General features: G+C 44.4%; 1 protein-coding gene across 1 annotated transcript in view; it reads right to left on the reverse strand.

Annotated features, from left to right (window-relative positions):
* Nucleotides 1–1,253: 1,253 nt before the first annotated feature.
* Nucleotides 1,254–22,907, reverse strand: part of AMPH (amphiphysin) — a 197,212-nt gene continuing 175,558 nt past the window's right edge. Inside the window, exons 18-21 of the mRNA XM_036739436.1 lie at nt 12,446–12,658; nt 9,593–9,829; nt 8,138–8,239; nt 1,254–3,079 (exon numbers count right to left, since the gene is read on the reverse strand). Coding sequence (XP_036595331.1) covers nt 2,972–3,079; nt 8,138–8,239; nt 9,593–9,829; nt 12,446–12,658 — 660 coding nt within the window. The 3' untranslated portion in view covers nt 1,254–2,971. The remainder of the gene's footprint in view (nt 3,080–8,137; nt 8,240–9,592; nt 9,830–12,445; nt 12,659–22,907) is intronic.

The raw sequence follows: 22,907 nt of genomic DNA on the forward strand, positions 1-22,907 counted from the left end.
ATTATTTAAAGGTGTTTGGAGGAGTTTGGGGGAGAGCTCAGTCAAGTCCCTGCCTTTAGTCTACCATCTTGTCTCTGCCTTCCCCTAGTTAATTTTTCAGTGTTGGCTTTTAATACCCACAGTGCATTGCCAAAAAGCTGAGGAATGACTATGGCCCTAGATCTTCCTTAATTCCATTTTATTCAGAAGAAATTATGCTGTTATGTGTGGCATGTTATTATCCTTCTCCTTTCTTGCCATATGTGATGCCCTGGTTCTATCGTAATTCTGTTCCAGGAAAAAAAATTGACCCTAATAATAGCTATTTTCTCGTGCCCCATAAAGTACTGGAGTTGGTAACTTTGCACAGGGAGTTCTAACCATGAATCATGAACATATACATAGCAAACATGTGGCAAATACGGAGCCTTGGTCACCATATATTCTGGAGAGAGTGCTGGGAGATTAATAGACACTCAATCACCAGAAAGTTCCTTTGCTTGGGTGAAGAGTTATCTTCCACAGACAATGGACCCACTAACTGACTTTCCTATTTCCCTTGATCTATTCATCTATAGACACAGTGACATAAAAACGCCAGGAAGAAATGTGGCCCTGAATGAGGCTGCAGTGAGAAGGAATTGCTGATTAGGAAGGCAGTAAACCCGGATTTGCCAATGATATCCAGGCTTGGTGCTCACGAGTGGAGCCTTGGAGAGGGCCCTTCTTCTGTGGCTGTCATCTCACTGCTGCCAACGGCTGTTAGTCAGAAAAGAGAGAGCGGGCCTAGGTATCTGTCAACCCAAAACTGATCTGGGCTTTCGTTTTTGTGCTGTGTGTCCTAGGGAGCAGAACTGAGAGCCCCCTGCTTCTGATGTTTACTAGATCCTAGAGCTGGAAGGGGCCTCAGAGCCCATGTACTCCAACATCTTTATTTGACAGATGAGGAAACTGAGGACCCAGGTCACACAAGAGGCAGAAGCAGAATTTGAGCCAGGTCCTGACTCCAAATTTACCCCCTCTTTTCTCTGTCCCACACTTCAGATAATCCTGACCTGGAAACCAGGAGGCCAGAGTTCTGGTTCTGGTGCTATTGCCAAATGACAACCAAGTCATTTACCTTCTGAACCTGGAATCTGACATTTATTACTCAGGGCAAGTCCCTTACCCTCTCTGAGTCCCAATGCCTCAATCTATAAAATGGAACTTTTCCACCTCTCTCATGCTCTGACTTCAGGACCAAACCAAACTTTCAGAAACACCACTGGTCAAGAGGAACTCAGTTCATGTGTGGAGGATCAAAGTTTTATTTGGGATGACACAACACTGAAAAACATAATTGTCACAGATGACTGCTGGATACACGATACATAATTGATTTTTTAAAGGATCTGTGAAGGTGAGCTGCAGAAATATAAGGAGTGAAAGTAAATGGGAGATTTCTTTTTCATGGAGGTGTGTTTGGGGAGAGGTTCTTTCCCCCATCTTTCAGCCAATCTCACACAAAAGTATACTCTTTAATGTCACGTTAGTGATAGGGAACACTTTAGGTGCTTAACCAAGACTCACTCATCCTTAGTGACAGAAGTCCCTGACGTCAAATTCTTTTGCAGCTTTAAAATCACTGTTCATCATCTCACCGTGAAAAGTGCACATCACACACAGACGCTGTCTAATGCTTTGGCAACGGGGCAGCTGGTTTTGCTCAGGAAACAAAACCATGTACTATAATGCCAGGCAGGATAAGAGCAATACGTGTCCCCATGACACACCGAGGTAAAGAACCAAAGGAGAGGCTGGGCAAAGGAGGCAGGGGTGCCTATGTGGCTGGATGTGTGCACAGAGGGTCAGGAATCTCAGGCTGCATTGGAGGGCTCCATGGGTTTGTAGATATATGAGATATAGAGATATGGCAGAAAAGAACATCGAAAATGTTTGCAGCAGTTAAGGTTTAAACATAGACAACCCAGAGTGAAAGAGAGACAGGAGAGAGAGAGAGAGAAAGACAGAGAGACAGAGAGAGAGAGAGGTATGGAGAGAGAGAGGGAGAGAGAGAGAGAGGCAGAGACAGACAGACAGATGGAGACAGAAAGACAAAGACAGAGACACAGAGGTAGAAAAGAGAGGGAGGAGAGGAGAGAGACAGAAGGAGGGAGGAAGGGAGACAGAGAGAAATAGAGACAGAGAGGAGAGAGGAGGACAGAGGGGGAAGACAGAGAGAGACAGAGACAGAGAGATAGAGAGACAGAGACACAGAGACATAGAGAGACAAAGAGAGTCACAGAGACAGAAAAGGCAGGGAGAGGAGAGAGAGACAGAAGGAGGGAGGAAGGGAGACAGAGAGAAAAAGAGATAGAGGGGGATGAAAGAAAGAGAGAGAGAGAGACAGAGAGAGAGAGGGAGGGAGAGAGAGGGAAGATGGGGAAAGAAGGAGAGAGAGAATGGAGACAGAGGATGGGGAGAGAAAGAATGGAGAGAAAGAGAGAGAAAAAGAGAGAGAAAGAAGGAGGAGAGAAGGGGAAAGTATGGGGGAGGGGAGGAGGAGGACTGTGACTGCCTCACTCCAGGATTATTCATCAAACCTTCCGCAGCACAGCAGCTCAATACAATACACTTAGTGCAGAGAAATTAAGGTTCTGGTCTTGAGGAAGCTAATTTAGACTTTATGGGGGAGGGATCAAGTACAGGATTCACCATAGCTCAGAGAAAGCACAAACAAACCTTTGTCACAAACAGAAGGACAAGGGAGGATACCCTCCTTGCTCCTTCGGAGGAGTTCACTTTGCTTTTTAAAATTTTACTTAATTTAACTTTTTTTCAACACATGCTCCTTGAATATGTCTCCCCCGGCTCTGACGGACAGCAGTCTGTAAAGCGTTGCAGCGTAGCTACCCAAGCGGGCTCCTCATTTTCCCGTCGGTTTGGAAAGCCACTGACCAAGCTCACTGTAGAGCAGCTTCACCTTGCCTCGTGGAGTGTGGGGGGAGGCAGATTAAGCCAGGCGGTGGGTGAAGTTCTCTGGGAAGAGGCCCTTGTAGGTGTCTAGGTCTCTGTACTGAAGCCAGTCTGATTCCTTCACGCCTATGAGCCAGCCCGCATCCTGAAAGGAAAAAAGCAAGCCTGTCAGGGTCATCGTGCTGAACGCTGGAGGGGAGAAAGAACAAAATAGATCTAGACATGGGAAGGACCCCAGAAACCAGCTAGAACACCCCCTTCACTTTATTCTAAGGTTAGCTAAGAGCTAGGGAGGTTGAGCAAGCATCAGAGGCAAGGTCTGAGCCTGAGTCCTCTGACTTGAGTCAGGGCTCTTTCCACTGCACGTAGAGAAAGATGGTGATAGTGATGAAGATGGTGATGAGGAGGAGGAGGGGGAGGAGGAGGAGGAGTTGTTGCAGGGGATGTTAGACTTCATCTAGTTCAACCTCCTCATATTACAGAGAAACAAACCCAGAGATGTAAAGAGACTTGCCCACATTAAGTATGTGGAAGAGCTGGGACTCAAACTTAGGCTTTTCTGATGCCAAATCCTGACTATTTCCACTGGAACAAGCATTAGAGGATGAGGAGGAGGAGGGGCAAGGGGGAGAGGGGGAAGGGAAGGAGGAGGAAGGGAGGAAGGGGAAGAGAGGGAGGAGGAGGAAGAAGAGGGGGAGGAGGAGGAGGAGGAAGAGGAAGATTCCCTAGCATGTATACAGTGGTTTTATATTAACACATTGATCCAACAAACATTTTTAAAGCTCCTTTTATGTGCTAAGCCCTATACTAGCTTCTGGGGATACAAAGAGAAACAAAAACGTTCCTGCTCTTATGGAACTTGCATTCTTCTAGGGCAAAACAGCTCCTCTGCATATAAGGAAACACAGGTTATACCCAAAGCCAGTTCCCATGGACTCCCAGCAAGGGAGACAGTGTAATGTCTAACTTCACCTCTGTGCTTGGTACCTAGAACGTACCTAATACATCCCTGCTGACTTGATTCATCATAAAGTACTATTTCACAAGCTAATTGCCTCTCCCATAAGACTGATCTATCCCCAAATACACCATCTTTCCTAATAAATAAATAACAATTTAAGTAGTTGAGAAATATTCAGTATTCATGGCTAGGCTGTACCAATATAATAAAAATGGCAATACTACCAAAGTTAATTAATACTTTCCTACTATATCGATTATATTACCAAAGGGATGATTTGTAGAATTTGATAAAATAACAACAAAATTTTCTTGGAAAAAGTAAAAGCTCCAGCATATCAAGGAAGTTATGAAAAGAGGTAACAGAGATGAAGGGGGAAGAGCATTCCCAGACCTCAAACTATCCTCCGAAGCAGTGGTTATCCAAACCTTCTGGTCTTGGTTAGAAATAGAGGCAGCTCTACGGAACAGACTGGACAAGGGAGAGACAGAATGAAGGGGTTGAACAGATGGCCTTAATGGTCCCTTCTGGTTCTTAACCCTATATCGAGTATAGCTTATTGGAAAAACTCCTGGATATGGCTTCAAAGGACTTTGGGGGGCTGAGAATGATTTAGTTTGTGGAAGATGAAAGTGAACCTGTTAGGAGATATTTATCTCCTGGGCCATGTTGATCCCCATTAATCCTCAAAGGAAGGTGATCCAGTTTGAGCTAGCAGGGGAGTGGATTTAATCTGAGCCTGTGTCCCACACAGCTCAAGCACATTAGAAGCCAGTGCACACAAAGCTTCATTCATTTGCATTCCTGGTGTTAGGGGCCTATAAATAGATGCCACCCAACAGACAAGAAATATAAGCCTTTAGACAGGTGAATTTTGAAGAAGGGAGAAAGGAAGCATGGAGATAAAAAGACTCAATAAAATAACTGATAATATCCTAGTTGATGAGAAAAACACCCTTCTGGAAATTATGATGTTATCCATACAAAGGACAAATATGTACTTCAAATAATGGATTATAGGGGAATGCATTCTGACCACTTCTCCCAAGCATATAAAAGGTCCATTTTTTTTCTCCTATGCTCATGTTTAACCCCACCAATGCTCATGGGAAGGACAAACCACAACCTGGGATACGTAAAAGGAATGACAAACAGAAGACAGTGGCCAAGGCTAAGGATTTTTCTTAAAGGACCCAAACGAGGAAAAGTCAGGTCTGGCATAAATATGTGTTCAATAGACTCCTGCCAATAAATACTCTTAACTGGCTTATGGTGGGAAGACATGAGAAGCATTAGCCAACATCGTTTACTCATTTGGGAAGGCCATGGGAAAGTAAGTACACCCTGGGTAAAAAGGTGGCAAAGAAGTTTGTGGGTCATTTAGTACAATTGGACATATCTTTTTATCCATATTACTGCATGTGGGAATGGGGTTTATCCAACGTTTCAACGGTTTCTTTTAAAAGAGCCCCAAAAACATTTTGAGAATGTTCTTTCTATTGAATCACTCTCAAGATTTTTGAGATGTTTTTGTTCATTTTCTTTGAATGCCCAGCACCCAGACTAGGATCTGGGACACAGTTAAGGGCTTCATAAATATTTTTTATTGAATACTTATCTTTGTATGACCAGTACCTGGCATAGGGCCTAGCGTACAGTAGGTGCTTAACAAATGCTTATCGATTAGTTGAGTGATGCAAGCAAGGTGGTAGTAGAGCACTGAACTCTCAGAGAATATTACTTTTTTTTAATGGAATCCTGGGCTCATCTTGGAGCACCACAGCAGGGCAAATGAATAAAAGCCGATTTTTATTAAGAAATTTTCAGGGATATTTTGAAGTCTAAAAACTTCACAATTCAAAAATGAAAATGTTTCTGGCCTAATGGGTATTCACCCCAAAACTGGGCTTGGGAGTTAAAATGAAGAAGAAAGGGGAAATTGGAATGTTTTCCCTTTGGATTCTGAGTCTCTGGTCTGAAGCCAGGATCAAACCCTAGAACATGGGACACATGGTGGTATAGGGGTGTGAAGCCAAGGCTACCCTCCCTCCCCTCACCACTGCCCAACTCATTACTCCTTGGAAGAAGACCAGATGAAGAGAAAGAGAGCAGGAGAGAGAAGAGAAGAAGAGGGAAAGGGATCATGAGAAAGGGACAAAAAGTATTTTCCTTGCTTGACTTGCCTTTGGAGACCTCAGACTGACTGGTAGGAGCTAAGACAGGAGGGGGCCTGGCAGACCTGGGGAATTCCCCATAGACAATATCTGCTTGTTTGAATGCTCTGTTACAGAGAAGATTCACGTGGTCTGTAAGAAGAACAGGACCCAGCAGAATGGGAGCTCTTTGAGGGCAGGGGTTATATTTTTCTTCAAAGGGTCATAGAGAAATTTAAAGACAGAAGGGAACTTCGAGGTCTTCAAACCTCTCATGTTAGAGATGAGGAAACTGAAGCCCAAAGAGGGAATCACTGACTTGTCCAAGCTTACTCTGCTAGGAGTAGCAGAGCTGGGACCTCTGCACCCTACATGCCTAGCACAGTGCCTCACACCCATCAGATGCTTCAAGCATGTGCTATTGTTGTTCAGTCCTTCAGCTGTGTCTGGCTCTTCGTGACTCCATGGATCATAGCTTTCCAGGCCCTTCCATCTTCCACTGTCTCTTGAAATCTGTCCAAGTTTATGTTCATTGCTTCCTTGCCACTATTTATCCATCTCATCCTCTGCCGTCTCCTTCTCCTTTTGCCTTCAATCTTGCCCAACATCAGGGTCTTTTCAAACGCATCCCATCCTGTCATTATATGGCCAAAGTATTTAAACTTCAGCTTCAGTATTTGACCTTCCAGTGAGTAGCCTGAATTAATTTCTTTAAGTACTGACTGATTTGACCTCCTTGCTGTCCAAGGGACTCTCCAAAGTCTTCTCCAGCACCACAATTCCAAAGCATCAATTCTGTGGTGCTCAGCCTTCTTTACAATACAGCTCTCACAGCCATACATCACTACTGGAAAAAACCATGGCTTTAACTCTATGGACCTTTGTCAGCAAGCTGATGTCTCTGCTTTTCAGTCTACCATCCGGATTTGCCCTAGATTTCCTTTCAAGAAGCAAGTATCTTTTAATTTTGAGGTTGCAGTTACTGTCTGCAGTGATCTTAGAGTCCAAGCATATATATCTGACACTGCTTCCATTTCTTCTCCCTCTATTTGCCAGGAAGTGATAGGACCAGTTGCTGAGGTCTTAGGTTTTTCAGTGTTAAGCTTTAAGCCAGCTTTTATACTCTGCTCTTTCACCCTCATCGAGAGGCTTCTTAATTCTTCTTCACTTTCTGCCATCAGAGGGATACCATCTGCATATCTGAGGTTATTGCTCTTTCTCCCTGCCACCTTAATTCTAGCATGCTTACTAATTTAAAAACTTGAGGAATATAATACCTCAGAGACAGGCACAGGTTGGAGAACTGAGAAAACAGTTCAAAGAAGAAGCAAAGGGAGTTTCTGAAAAGGAGCACAATGTCTAAGAGACAGCGGGAGGCAATGAAAGAGGGCTGTGACTGGAATCAGAGGATCTCGGTTCAAATTCTGGCTCCCTCCCTTACTATCCAAGTAATCTAAGCCAAGTCACTCCATTTCTTTGGGCCTCAGTTTCCTCAACTTTAATGTGAGGGACTTAGTCTGGATGGTCTCTGAGGTCCCCTTGGATGCTAAGTCTATGAGGTTAGGACACCCAGTGGTCACTTAATGCAGCAAACACAGGTCAAAATGGTCACATATAGAACCCCAGGATTTCTAAGCTGGAAGGGTTCTCTAAAGTCAGACAATCTAGCCAATATTTGAACAGGCTCTTCCATAGGATTCCTGAAATATGGCCATCCAGTCTCCACTGGAAGACTTCCCATGATGAGGCCACTCACTTCTTCCTAAGCCAGTCCATTCCACTTCTGGAGAGTCTTAATGCCAGGGAGCTGAAGCCTGGCTTTCTGTCATGTCTACCCATTGCTCCCACTTCTACCCTCTGAAGCCAAACAAGAGGAGCATCTTCTTGGGACACAACTGAAAGACACTTTCTGAGGCCTCTCATGAGGTCCAGGCCACTGCCTTCCAGAGGACAAATGGATGAACATTTCCAGGAAAGGGAGACATCTAGTCCCTGTATGGAAATATCCAGGGATGAAAAAGAGCCTAACAATGGGAGAAGGATTGGAAAACTGGACAGAGGCACCAAGGTATCCAGCCCCAGGCTTTACCTGCTCAGCCTCTGCTTCTGCTGGGATCACCAGGACCACATCACCTCGCTTCAGGTTAAGTTCATCAGAATTAGCTGCCTCAAAGTCATGGAGCACTTCCACCTGAAAAGATGACACGAAAAATCATCAGGCCATCTCATAAAGGAAAGACTGAAAAGGAAAATCAAACCCTCCTGAGTACATTCTCTGGGTCAGGAGCACTTGGGTTCCAATCCTGCCTCTGACACTCGGGAGCTGTGTGACCCTGGGCAAATCACTGAGCCTCAGTCTCTTCGTCTATAAAACTGGTATAGTAATACATATAGTACCTTCTTTACTGGGTCTCTGTAATCCATGTAGTCTTCAAAGAGCTATTTAAAACAAGCACAAGATTGAAGACCATCCCACAGTAAAGTATAGTTCATAGAATAGATTGCCAACAAAACCCTGGCCCTCGGGTGGGCCAGTTTGAATGATCAGGGTTTGTTGACTATCTAAAGGTCACTTCAGCTTTATAGGTACCATGTGCTTCATTATTAAAGCCATATTCCTGAAAATCATAATCCAAGCCATCATTTTTGGTCAGTGATTCACATTATATAATCCAAGACACTTCACCCTCACGTACTAGATTAGAAGCTGCACGAGGGTGCAGGCTCTGACTTAGCTACACTTTCTTTCAACCCTGGTACACAGTAAGTATTTGCAAAATAAACATCAACTTAATTTTGAGTGTTAGAGACCCTGAATTTGACCCCCATTTCTGCTCTGTGGTCTCAGGCTAGGCAGTTCCCAGGCTGGAGTCAGTTATCTTATGTATAAAATGAAAGGGTTCAAATATCTGGTTTAGGCAGTTAGGTGATGAAGTGGAAAGATCACTGGGCTTAGAGTCAAGAATATGTGAGTTCAAACCCTGCCTCCAGATACTAATTAGCTTTGTGCTCCTGGGCAAGTCCCTTAATTGCTCTCAGCCTCATCTGTAAAATGAGAGAGCTGGCCCAATGGACTCTAAGAGCCATTCAAGCTATGGATCTTAAGATTCTCTCTGAAGTCTCATTCATTCATTCATTCACTCACTCACTCATTCATTTGTTCATTCATTCGCTCATTCATTCATTCATTTTGTTAGGCACTGTAGCTTCAGAAAGGCCCTGCCCTCAAGAAGCTATAAGTAGAAATAACACATATAGAACTGAGTAACGATATAGGAAGAATATTTAAAATAATTTTGGGGATAGAGAGGATAGATCTGATAAGTGAAGAGATCAGGAAAAGTGGGGAATTTTGAGAGACAGACAAGGCGAGGAAGGAAGGAACCCTAGGCCTGAGGACCATCCAAGTCACTTCTGAGCCAAGGTGGGTGGGAGCAGGTGCTGAGCACCAGGGCGATGCTCCTGGTGTCATTGGGCCCTTAGAAAAGGCAGTTTTAATTACATCCACTCAGAATGATTGTGTTTGGGGAGGCAGCTGCCCCACCTTATATAGGAAGCCTGGAGGGACTGGGGCAGCTTCACTGCTGGATGGGAGAGGAGCTGTGGGCTGAGCATCCTCCAGAGTCTTCTGGTCACTGGCCAGCACCGAGGGCTCACTGAAATCACTCTGGACAAACGTGTCTTCTCTGACCTCTCCAGCCATACCAAGATCAGGCTCCTGCTCATCCTCCCCTTCATGGTTGGATGCTGGCTCAATGACAACCGAGGGGATGATTTTCTCCTGAAGAAGAAAAAAATACTTAGAAACTCCCAAAACTTCACTTAACTAGAAAAAAAATCAGTTCAGCAAACATTTATAGTGAATCTCCAGGATTCAAGGTGAAGCCTCAGAGACCATGATTTTACCTTTACTTCGAGCTAGAATTCTCTCTTCAGTATCTTCAAATGGGGTCTCCACCTGAAGACCTCCAGGGAGGGTGAACCATGACCTTTGGAAAAGGCCCATTCCACTCAGGGAGAGCCATGCTCACTGTGATTTTTTTTTTCACAGAATTGGAATCAACCTCTACAACTTCTTCTAGTTCTGCCATGGGCTAAGTAGAATAAGTCTAATCCATCTTCCAAATGATAGACCCTCAAATTCTTAAAGTCCATTATCATGGCCAACTTAACTCTTCCCTCTTCTTCTGAAGAGGGAAAATAATTGATTTAGATCAAGGGTGAGTGAAGGTAGCAGCTTCCTTCCTTCCTTCTTTCCTTCTCCTTCCTTCCTTCCTTCCTTCCTTCCTTCCTTCCTTCCTCTCTCCTCCTCCCACTCCCTCTCTCCCTCCCTCTCTCCTCCTTCCACCCTTCCTCTCTTCACCTTCCTCCTCCCTCTCTCCCTCCCTCCCAACCTCCCTCTCTCCCTCCCTCTCTTCCTCCCTTCCACCCTTCCTTCCTTCCACCTTTCCTTCCTTCCTTCCTTCCTTCCTTCCTTCCTTCCTTCCTTCCTTCCTTCCCAGTAGATAGAGTCCTGCTTGGAGTTAGGAAGACCTGAATCCAAAACCAGCTCCAGACACTTCTAGCTCTGTGACCTTGGGCAAGTCACTTGACCTCTGTTTGCCTCATTTTTTCCCATCTGTAAAATGTAGATGATGACAGAACCTGCCTTCCAAGGTTGTTGTGAAGATAAAATGAGAAAATATTTGTAAAATGCTTCTCACGATGCCTGGCACATAGCAGGCGTAATAGAAATACTAAGTATAATTATCATCATTATTGATTTATTCACTTATCCACCGAGTCCTGATAAGTACCTCCTATGTAGTATCAGAGAAGAGAGGCAATATGGTCTGGAGGACAGAAAACTGCTTTCAGAGATGGGAGGACTTAGGTTCAGATTCTGTCTCTGATACATATTGGCTGAGTGACCCTGGGCCTTGGTGCTCCCAGACAACCACAGGAGGCCAGAAGTCGAAGAGAAGCTCCTTATCTATAGGGGCACAAGGAGTATCTTTCCAAAAACTCCCTATATTATCTGCGGGTAAAATCAGTGACAACAAAAAATTAAAAACCAAGCGAATACTGAGCCGGTCCCCGCCTTCCAAGGGTTGACATTTTGCTGGGAGAAAAGAGCATGTTCCTACAGAAAATTCACCATGAAATCCCTGCAGCACCACAGAACTAGAGGCTGAAGGACCTCTGAGGCCTGACCTCTGCCCAGACAGGAGAGGAATCTTGGTGCTGACCCACTGGGGAGTGGGCAGCCAGCCTCAGGCACTTTGGGGTAGCTCTCCTGCTCCGGACGGTTTTCCTGACGTTTAGCCTCAATTCTCCTCTTTGCACATTTTACCCCATTGCTCCTTCTTCTGCCTTTTGGTCCTAGACACAACAGATCCTTCCCCCGGTGACAGCCTTTCAAATGCTGAGACATCTATCACATTCCTCTCTCTCCCTCTTCCCCTTCCCTTCTCCATGCTAAAGATCTTCAGTCTCTTTCATCAATCCTCATGTGATATGGGCTCCAGACCTGCACCATGCTGGTGGCCCTCTTCTAGACACTCTGAGGCCCTATCAATGTCCTTCTCTAGCTATGGTGCCCAGAACTGACCACGATGGTCCAGAAGAAGTCGGACCAGGGAAAAGTACAGTGGGAACCTCACCACCTTATTATTAGAAACATTTGTTCATCTAAAGGCAGTCCAAAATTGCATTAGCGGTTTTTTTGGCTCTCACACCACACTACTGACTCATTTAACTTGTGGTCCACTAAAACCCCCAGATCTTTTTCAGAACAGCTATAGTATGCCATGTTTCCTTCGTATCATACTTGTGAAGTTGATTTTTTTTGTATCCAAGTGCAAGACTTTACAATGATTTCTATTGATTTTGAGCCCAATGCTCTAGCCCATGGGTCAGCAAAATACTGCTCATGGACCAAATCTGATCTACTGCCTTTTTTGGTACAATCCTTGAGCCACGAATAGTTTTTACATTTTAAAATACAATTATTTAAAAAGAAAACAGGCAGCAGGCTGAAACTGGCCACAGGCCAATTGTTGACCCTTGCTCTATCCTGCTAAGACAACTTTGAATCCTGACTCTGTCACCCACTGCGTTAGTTATGCCTCCCAGCTTTGGGTCATCTGATAATTTGATAAGCATTTCATATATGGCTTCATCCAAGTCACGAATAAAATGTTAAGCAGCACAGGGCCAAACCAGGTCTCAGATAAGTCACCACCAGGCAGATATCAGATCATTAGCAGCCAGCCTTTTGAGTCTAGCCCTCCAGGCAATATATCCTGGAATGAAAATATACCAATTCAACACCTACAAGTATTCTCACTATTTTCCATCACACACTACTTTGTCTGATCTTACAGGGCTGCCATTTTCCACCCCCTAGGACCTTTACCTGGATCCCAGTTGCTTCCATTTCTTCTGTCCCGGCTCTACCACTCTCAGTGGCCTCTCTGGTCTCTGTAACAGCTTGAGTCTCTATAAGACTCACTCCTTCACCCAAGGGAAGGGCTTCACCTTCTGTGATAGCCTCTGGGGTCCCCTCAGCAGCCCCCACTGGGGCTCCAGCAGCTGCAGGGATTGTATCAGCATCCTCTGCTGTCACCACCTACAAATAAGATGTCCAAAGAGGTCAGACCTGGCCTTTTGTGTGGGTGCAAAATCAAATTTGGTCAAAGCCTGCTTCCTATTTTTTATTCTACTTCTTCAGAGAACTCCTTGGGACACTGAAATTCTCTGGACCCCAGTGTCCAGCTGAGCACTGAAGGGATCTACATTAAAGTAAGAAATACTAGCAGTGGCTTTGGGGCTGGCTAGATGACACAGTGGAGAGAGTGCTGGGCCTGGAATCAGGAAGACTCGTTTTCCTGAATTCTAATCTGGACTCAGACATTTACTAGCTGTGTGACCTTAGGCAAATCACTTACAAATCATTTGTAAAATAAGCCAGAGAAGGAAATGGCAAACCACTCTTTGCCAAGAAAACCCCAAATGGAGTCATGAAGAGTTGGGCATGACTGAACAATATCCACAACTAGGGCTAGCTCCCATGGGGTGTAGGCACTTCTTGGTGCAATTTAGGCCCTTTAAATTTCTTAGCCACAATAGGTCTCTAGGTCAAGGCCATCGCCGTTGGTAGGGTAGGCAGGGGATGAGCTCAAAGTGAGGAAAGCACACCTTGGATGCCACTTCTTGTTTTCTTTTAATTTATAGCCAGAAGCAAAGGTCCAGAGGCCCTACCCTTGTTATAGCTTTGAAATTAGGTCCTTTGTGTTCTCTTAAATCAACTCTTAAAACAACTTTGGTGTTAAATTACTTCCTTGGAGCTTAGCAAAGTGGCTGGTATGGTGCAAGTACTTTAACAAATGTTCATTGAATGACTGAATGGAAGGTTAAATAAAATAATGTATTTACATAATTAATATATTTATATGATGTATTTAACATATTCGTTGCACTTTGAAAAAGTTGAGGTTGATATAAATATTAGCCATCATCTTCAACATCATCATCACCATCACCATCATCATCATCAACAAGATCATCATAAATGCTACCACCACCACCACCACCACCACCATCACCATCATCATCACCACCACCACCACCACCATCATCATCACCACCATCACTGTCACTGTCATAAACATCATGACCATCACCATCATCACCACCACCACCACCATCATCATCACCACCATCACCATCATCACCATCATCATCAACACCATCACCACCATCAGTCATAATCATCATCATCACCATCATCACCATCATCATCACACCATCACCACCATCACCATCATCATCATCATCACCAACACCACCACCACCACCATCATCATCATCACCATCATCACCACCATCACTGTCATAATCATCACCATCATCATCACCATCATTTCTGGTTCTCCCAGGTATTCAGAAGCACTCATTGCCAAGAATGCTCAACTTTGAATTCTCTTGAAAGCTTAAAGGGAAGAAACTTTTTAGCTCCCAACAGTTGAACTTTTAGCTACTAAACCTTTATCTATATGGTCAAAATTTCACCAGTGAAAAGACCCAATTAGAGGCAAGAGTACTGGTCTCTTAATTAGAAGAAGAACGAGAAGAAACAGGAGAATTTGTTTTGGAAGACCAGTAGTTCATATTGTTGGTTAGGGTGTTCACTTACACTACAGCTCTGTTACTTCATTATAGTAAGACACCAACTATTCAGAAGAACCTGTTGGAACAGAGAGGTTCTGGAGAGAAAAGGTTTCTGGGTAGCTGAGAGTTTATTCCTTTGAACTTTTTGGACAAATGATCAGGTTTGTGCTGGAGAGACTTTTGGAAGATAGGTAAACTAAGACCCGTGTTCATGGAGCTCTGAATTGATCATACTCTGGGAACAAAATGGAAATTATGTGAAAAAAAATCACTTACTTGTTCATTCCCTTTGAATCAGGTGTCTCATTACTAAGCTTATACCCCAAAGAGGTCAAAGATAGAAAAATGGGCCCTGTAGATCCAAGAATATTTACGGAAACATTTTTCAAAATAGAAAAACTGGAGGCTGAGGACCTGGCTTTGAGTCCCTTCACCTCTCTGGGATGCCTCAGTTTCTCTTCTGTAAAAAAGTAGATTTCCTGGGTTCCTCCTGGTCCTCATATCCTGCCCTGTGCCCCAGCTCACACACATCCAAAACCCTGGCTAGTTCTTTGCTTGCTGTTATGAAGTCAGCAGGCCAGCAGAGGGAGTCCATGTCACAGAACTTTGGGCTCTTGGCTGAGCTGGGTTCTGGAGAGCAGGATCCAGCTGGGCCCTACAGGGATGGGGTGGCCCAAGAAATGGGATGCAGCAGCGAGAAAAAGGCTGTGGGGGATGAAGGACTCAAGGAAGCAAATACCAACATTCTGGGCCAGGCAAAAACCAAAGTCTATTTTCACGTACCGACATACTGCCCTAGAAATCTTACCCTGTTTGCCCAGAGGCTGCTGCTCCTTTGGGGTTCTGACAGTTTTTTGGGCTAGCTCCTCTTTACAAGAGGCAATGTGGCCCAGGGGCTAGAGGCCTGGGCTTGGGATCAGGAAGATGTGGGCTCGAATCCTGTCTGGCTTTGTGGCCTGGAGAAGTCACTTAAGCTCTCTGTGCTGAATCAGTTGTTTGACTTGCGTGTGGAAGCCAAGAAGCAGACCCATTTGTTACAGGCTTAATTTTTTCAAAAGCACTAGGGGAAACTGAACAACCTTTCCTAGACTGCCCACGATCTGAGGCCAAATGATGATAACATCAGCTTGCATTGAATTAGTGGATATGAGAATTTATATTTACAGTTATAACACGCATGTATAAAACAGTACACACACACACATGCACACACATGCACACACACATAGTCACATATACAAGCGCACACACATATGCACATACACACAGAGGCGCACACACATACACACATAGTCACATATACAAACACACACATATGCACATACACACGTGCACACACATGCACACATATACACATAGTCACATATACACACATATGCACATACACACAGAGGCATACACATGCACACACATATATGCACACACACATACACACATACACACGTGTACACACATACATGCATACATACACACACACACATACTCAGACCCCTCTGTACATTAGCTGGACTTAGAAGCAGAAAGATCTGGATTAAAATCCTTCCCCAGTCTTGATTAGATGTATGACCATTAACAAGTCACTCAGCATCTGAGAGACTCAGTTTCCTCTGCTGTGAAATGAGGAGAATGATGCCAGCAGCACCCAGGGAAGGGTTGTTTAGAGGTGGAGGTGAGATGCCGATCAAGTGCCTCATGAAACTTTAAAAACCTGACACAAACATAAGCATCATTACTTCAACAGGTACAGACTTTGGAGAAGTTTATCATCAAGTTGTTGGAAAAAGAAGATAGTATCAGAATATTAGAAATGAAGGATCCTATGTCTGGAGCTCCACTCACTTTGTTCAGTTGTTTCAGTCATGTCTGACTCTTTGTGACCCCATTTGGGGTTTTCTTGGCAAAGATACTGAAGTGGTCTGCCATCTCCTTCTCCAGCTCATTTTACAGATGAGGAAACTGAGGTACTTGGGGTTAAGGGACTTTCCCAGGGTCACACAGCTGGTAATGGTCTCAGGCCAGATTTGAATTGGTTTCCAGGCCAAGGACTCTGTGTACCATAGCGCCACTTAGCTGCCCCCTCAACCCCTCGTTTTACAGATAAGGAAACTGAGGCATAGAGGGGATTAAGTTATTTGCTCAAAGTCATGGAATGGATGGTTTTTATCTCATGGATAAAACCACAGAGAGTTTCCCGGAATCTTTTAAAGCTGATCAGTCAAGTAAGAAGTTACTCCTAAATGTATTGTTTTTGTCACGGTCATCATCATCATCATCGTCATCACTGTTATCCCCATGATTACTAGTATTTTCCACTCTGGGTGTGCTGCTTGAGGGAACAGTGCTGCTTTCTAGTCCCTGCCTGCTGTAGGAGTCGCTTACCACCACTAGAAATAATCCCGATTAAAAGACTGATGGGAGTTATTTTAAAGAGCAGATAAATGAATCTGCTGAACACACTTCAGTCTTTGGGAAGCCACACCAACCTATTTTTGTCTTTATGTTAAAATCAATAGAAACACCTTTCTACGGCCTCCTGACTTTAATCGTGCTATTCAGGACTCTGAGGGATTTGGGAGCTCTGGCAACTCCCAGTATCGAGAAGATTCTAAAATGGAGCTGCACTGGATGTAGAGGGAGTCTACCTGGGAGACCCCTAAAGGCCCCTTACGTGTTCATTCCCTGAGCCCTCCCTCTCCGGAGGCATGAAACTCCAGCACTTTCACAGGTCTCACAGTGAGGCCTCTCACAAGTCCGTGCAGCTGCCTCCCTCTTCCCAGCAGCCTCCTTCATGGAAAGGAAATATGAGACAATGGCATTCACAGTGGGGTCCTTAAAGTGCTGCAATAGTCATTAGCAAAACTTAATGAAGGCAGGAGGAAATGAGTGTGTGCGGAGAAGGATGGAGGAAGAATGGCAAAGCAGATCAGCCTTGCTCACGGGTTGTGTCGTAAACGCACATTAGCAATGGCCAAGCCCCCCAGTTATGAGCAGCAATAGGCTTCGTGGGCATTTCTCATCTCCAGATTGCATTTTTATTGCTGCTGTGTGCCCATAACCAGCTCTTGATGATTGTGCACTTGGCCTTTGGGAATTGGGCAATCTCATATTGCCACCAGAGTTGGGTTCACTTGTCTCCTTCTCCTCCCCATTCCAATCAAGTTGATTTTTTCTTTTATTTTTTAAGTTTAAGATAATTTCCTGAAAATGCTTTTGGGACACATATTCCAAATGATAAACAAAGAAAATGAGCATGTCAATCATTGTGAATGGAATTCCAGCCAGAGGGGGCACACTGTTCTTGGAGTCTGAGGCATTTCATCCTTCTTCCTAATGAGCTGCCAGGGCTTCCCATAGCCTCTATAATCAAATCCCCAAGCTGGGCCCACCCTACCTTCCCAACTTGCTTATCCAGCCCTCTCCTTCATGCAGCCTGGGGTCTAGCCAAGCCTGCCCTTTTGCTGTTTCTCACACACAACACTCTGCCTTTTTGCCTTGGCACGATCTGAACCCTGTGCCGAAAATGTGCTCCCCCTCGACTTCACCCCTTAGAATTCCTAGCTGACTCTACTGTCATTTTCAAACGAAGCCATTCTGATCCTCGTAGTTGCTAGTTTCTATCCTCCAAATAACCTAGACTGTGTCTGGTACAAAGTAAGTACTTAAGAAATGCTTGTTAATTGATTAAAGGACAGATTTCGCATCAAGGATCTATGACCCTTCAGCCCCTCTGCCCTTCAGTGCACAGACAACAGGAGTAATTGTGGCTAAAAGCCCATCTCTTTCTGGAGCCAGACTGGTAAGAGCTGTGAACTCAGCCAGGCTGTTTCTCAAATTACAGCCATACTTGCTGGCCCAGGACTTAGACTCAGTGAGAGCTGAAAGGGGCCCTGGAGATCAGTTAGCCCAACTCCCTCTTTTGCAGATGGGAAAATGGAGGCAGTATTCTCTAGTGGCAGGAATGCTGAGTGACGAGCTCAGAGGCCTGGGTTCTAGTCCTGTCTGACACCTCAGAGTGTGGCCTCCCTTCTCAGTGCGAGCTTAGGACATGGCCTGTCACTGGTACAAGGGGACCCACTAATTAAGATTATTATTCCTGTCCTGAGGAAGAAGAATTTAGACTCCTTTTCCTGATCCTGAATACTCTGATGCCAATAATATTGACTTGCCTATACTGAATAACAAAAATATAATTTAACAGTTAAATACTTATTGGACACCTGGTATTTCCAAGAGTATAGGTACTGGAGATGGAGGCAAGAAGGCTCTGGTTCAAATCCTGTCCCTGATAGTTACCAGGTGGGTGAGCTTGGGCAAGTCATTTCACCCAAGGCCAGTTTCCTCATTTGTAAATTGAGGATAACAGTAGGAGCGGTACCTACCTCACAGGGCTGTCCTAAAGGCCAAGTGAGATAACGTGTGCCAAGAACTTTGTAAACTTTAAGGTGCTACATCAAAGCTCATTGTTACTGATATCATTTTAAGTAATTATCCCAACAGCCCTGTAAGGTAGGTAATACAAGTATCATTGAGAGATAGCCTGGCATTATGGAAAGCAAGACATGAATTCCAGTCCCACTTGTGACACAGCTACCTGTGTGACACTGGGCAAGTCACATGCCCCCTCAGGCTCAGTTTTCTGATTTGCAAAATGGGACTAATCCTATCTACACTACTGACTTCAGAGGGAGAGCTGTTTCAGGGTCCAAATGAGATCCTGGATGTAATGCTGTGCCAACCTCAAAGTCCGGCTCTATTATTGCCAGTTTCTTCACTTAGATGCAGAAACAGAGAACTTAGATGCCTTGCTCAATATCCCAGAGCTAGCAGTTAACAGGTCTGGAACTCGTGCTTTGGCAACCCGTTTTCAAATCCAGTCCATTTCTCCTATTATAAATCCAATCTGAGGTTTCCTTCAGAGCTTGCCAGCTCCAGTGGGTCCAGGGTCAAAGCCACTTGAACACTGCATATCAACCAGTCAATTGACAAGCATCTATTAATTGCCTTCTGTGTGTTACAGGAAAACAAGATTCAGGTCAGTAGCCTGAAAGCCCAGAGAATAGCCAGGGTGACCCAATCATTCTTTCAGTCCCTAAATAGAAGGATTCAATAGGCTAATGACATGTGGTGGTGGTGGAGGACTGAGAAGAATATTACCTGTTTCCTCCTTCACATGGTCTAGACTTAAAACACTAGGTCAGAACTTTCCTTCCAGGTAACTCATCAAGGCAAATTCCTCTGAGAGATTCTGCTCCTGAACCCAGTGCATCTTTCCAAAGGGGAAGGAGCCTGTCTCTTCCCAGTCCATTGGACCCTCCTTCCTGCCCCATGCCTGGAAGCATTTCTGAGTTTCTTTTCCAGTAAAGGAATGCTGGGAATGTTTGAACTTCATAGACAATCCTCTCTCCATTTTAATCTTCTGGGGTTCCATGATAAACCCTGTGTCTGGTCAGGTGCGTGCACATCTCTATTGAGGTCAGCACAGTTGTCATAGCAACCCCAACAGCTCCATCTAGTGAAAATGACAGGGTTTTAGACTCACCTTTGTAGAAATGGATGGATTCTTCTGTTGATGTGCCAAAGCACACTCCCAGAAGAATGTCCGGAGATAAACAGGGAAGGCCTGCTGAGAACATCAGAGAACAGAGCAGGCAAAGGGAAGCTCCCAAGGTGCTGAGGGTTTCTTGGGAGGGAAGGAGGGGGAGAAGTTGCAGTAGAAGATGTTTGGGATTCAGTGTGTCCACCCACTCCTATCCAAGAACATCTCCACTCCAAAAGGAGACTCCAGGGAGAGGCGATGCTTGATTTCTCACCCAGCCCCTCCCTGAGAACAGTAACTTTCACTTTTGCTCATGTGCCTAGCACAGTGCTTAGCACACAGTAACTGTTCCATAAATAATTGTTACATTGATTGGTTAGTTGAGAATCACTATCTAAGTACTTAGAAGATGACTCCCCAGTGTGTGCTGGGTAATAGAGAGTACAAGAGAGGGGTAAGACATGGTCATGTCCACCAGACACATGCACTCTGACTGACGAGTGCCATCGAAACAAACTGATTTTGTTCAGTAAAAGGAAGCAATCCCTTATTAAATCCTATCTCAAGAAGCCCGGGAAAGCTCGATTTCCAGGGCTACAATTCAGAGAAGCAGACTGATGGGTGACTGACGACCCTTTGATTAAGCGTTTAAAATAGAGAACTGAATCTAGCACCGGAGTTAATGTGGTGGATGAAGGAACTAGGGCTCCCGAGTGTCTCAGTAAACTAGAATGGTGAGCTGAACCCAAGAAGGTAAAAAAGAACTGGGATCAACATGAAGTCCTAAAGTTGGATGCAAAATTCAGAGCCTCAGCACGCAACAGGGGAAGCACAGTCCGATTAAAAAACATGGAACACCTGGCATTTCAGTGACTAACAAAGTCAACAGGAGTCACCATGGTGACATGGGAGGCAAGCAAACCACAGGGAACTTTGACTTTGTTAATGGCAGCCTAGGTCCCAAGACAAGGTGCTTATGTTGGTGCCTCCAAACTCTGACCCAGACCTGTGGGACCCTTCAGGAAGAGCACTGACAAGTTGGGGCAGGTCCAAAGGAGCTTGACTGGGAGGGTTAGGGTGCTTGCAAATCAAGTTGCAGAAGGCAAGTTGGAGGAACTGGTCGCTTCCTTTGGCTGAACTTCTCAGTCTGTCTGTCTGTCAGTCTGTCTGTCTTTTTACAAGAAGACAAAGAACGGAGGAAAAGCTACAGAAAATCAGATGACAACTCAGACTGGAAAATGCAAAGATATTGTTTAAGCCCTGGACACTTCAGGTAAAAAACTAATTTACTAAAACAAAATAGAAACCATAGTATGGACGATCAATTCATTTTGGCAAAGGGTGATGTGCTTCAAAAATGAATGTGCATAATTGGGTGGTTTTAGTTTTCTATTTTTTACTATGAATCTTTGGACTTTTCCACCAAAATAAATATTGGAATGATTCACCCCCTTTAGAGAAGATTAGTTTCCCCTCTAGGGCCAGATTTTACCAGTGGATCTATACCATGCATTATTGAAACCCACATAGTTTGCTTTTCATTTCCCACAGGCCTTTCCCTTATGCAAATAAGTGAAGACAGAGTTCCTGGCCCAGGAAAGGAAATTAAATCAAAGAAAGCAAATGGAGAGACTGTCTGGTCCTCACATCAGTCCCAGCACTCTCTACGGACTCCTGCTTTTTCTTTCCTTCCTTCCTTCCTTCCTTCCTTCCTTCCTTCCTTCCTTCCTTCCTTCCTTCCTTCCTTCCTTCTTTCCTTCCTTCTTTCTTTCCTTCTTTATTTCACAATTGCATTTGTCTGCCCTTTTCATAACAACATTCTAATTTTGGCTTCATTCTTTTGGAAGAGAATCTAAAATAACTTTGCTGTGACACTCAGGTGCTAAGAATGGTTTCTGGAAAAGCATAGGTCAGTCCTGCAAATGACTGTTGACAGCTGTGGCAGTGGTTAATTAGTGTTTCAAAGACAAAAAGGATGTGTATACTCTCTCCTAAATAGCTCAACATTAGCTTGGGAAGGGGCTTGTGGATTTTTCTTTTGAAAAAATAATTCCAAGGCAGTTTTCTTAGATATCTTGGCAAGAAATGAGAAGGAAAGGCCATGCTATGTGGTGAAGGGGAAATATTTAATGTGTCTGTATCCCAAGTTCCTAGTACACTGCCTGGCACATTTTTTGCTTATTTATTTCCATTGTATCCAACTCTTGATGACCCAATTTGGAGTTTTCTTGGCAAAGATACTGGAATTATTTTCCGTTTCCTTCTCTAGCTCATTTTACAGATGAGGAAACTGAGGAAAATAGGGCTAAGTTACTTGCCCAGGGCCATGCAGCCAGAAAGTGTCTGAGGCCAGATTTGAACTCAAGAAGATGAGTCTTTCTGATTCCAGGCCTGGCACTCTATCCACTGCAGCGCCACCTAGCTGCCCTAGTACACAATTGGTCCTTAATGATAGCTTGTTGATTGACTGAAGGGGAGAAAATTGGATTTAATTCAGTTGACCTAGATTTAAAAACTGATTTTTTCCACTGATTATCTGTGTGACTTTGAATATATCTTTTCTTTTGAGCCTCAGTTTCCGCATCTGTTAAATGAAGGAGTTGGACTAGATGGCCTTTGAGGTCCATTTCAGCTTGTACAATGAAGGAACTGGACAAGACGGCCTTCCATCTAGGGCCAGATTATCCTAAGTCCAATTTGGGATCCTGAAGTGGAAAAGAATGCTATACTATACTCTCATGGAGGATAGACCCAAGGAGAGAACTGATGCGATGCCTGGTTGTCAACTTTAGCAACCTGGACGTTTGGCAAATAAAAAATGCGAGATGAAATTCAGCTTGGCATGATGAGCACATGTTCCTAATGTTCCAGCTGTTATTTATAGTCTGTGTGAGGAAGGAGAGAGAGAGTAAAAGGAAAGGCAGTTTAAATTCCACAAACTGCAGAAGCTGAAAAGGAAAGGACAACCTGAATATTTCTCCTTGGCCAAGGCGCCACCCATCGGTTACATTCACTCATCTTGGGGGCTGCTTGGGGCACCAGCAGCAGGGAGTGCTGTACCTACAAGGCTCCTGCCAGTTGGCAGGAGTCTCCATCATGGGCTTATAGAGGAGAAATCTCTTTTGAACAGGATATAGAAATAATATAAGCAGAAAGGACAACAATGAACAAA

The sequence above is a fragment of the Trichosurus vulpecula genome, chromosome 9, assembly GCF_011100635.1.
Source record: "Trichosurus vulpecula isolate mTriVul1 chromosome 9, mTriVul1.pri, whole genome shotgun sequence".
Classification (NCBI taxonomy): Eukaryota; Metazoa; Chordata; class Mammalia; order Diprotodontia; family Phalangeridae; genus Trichosurus; species Trichosurus vulpecula.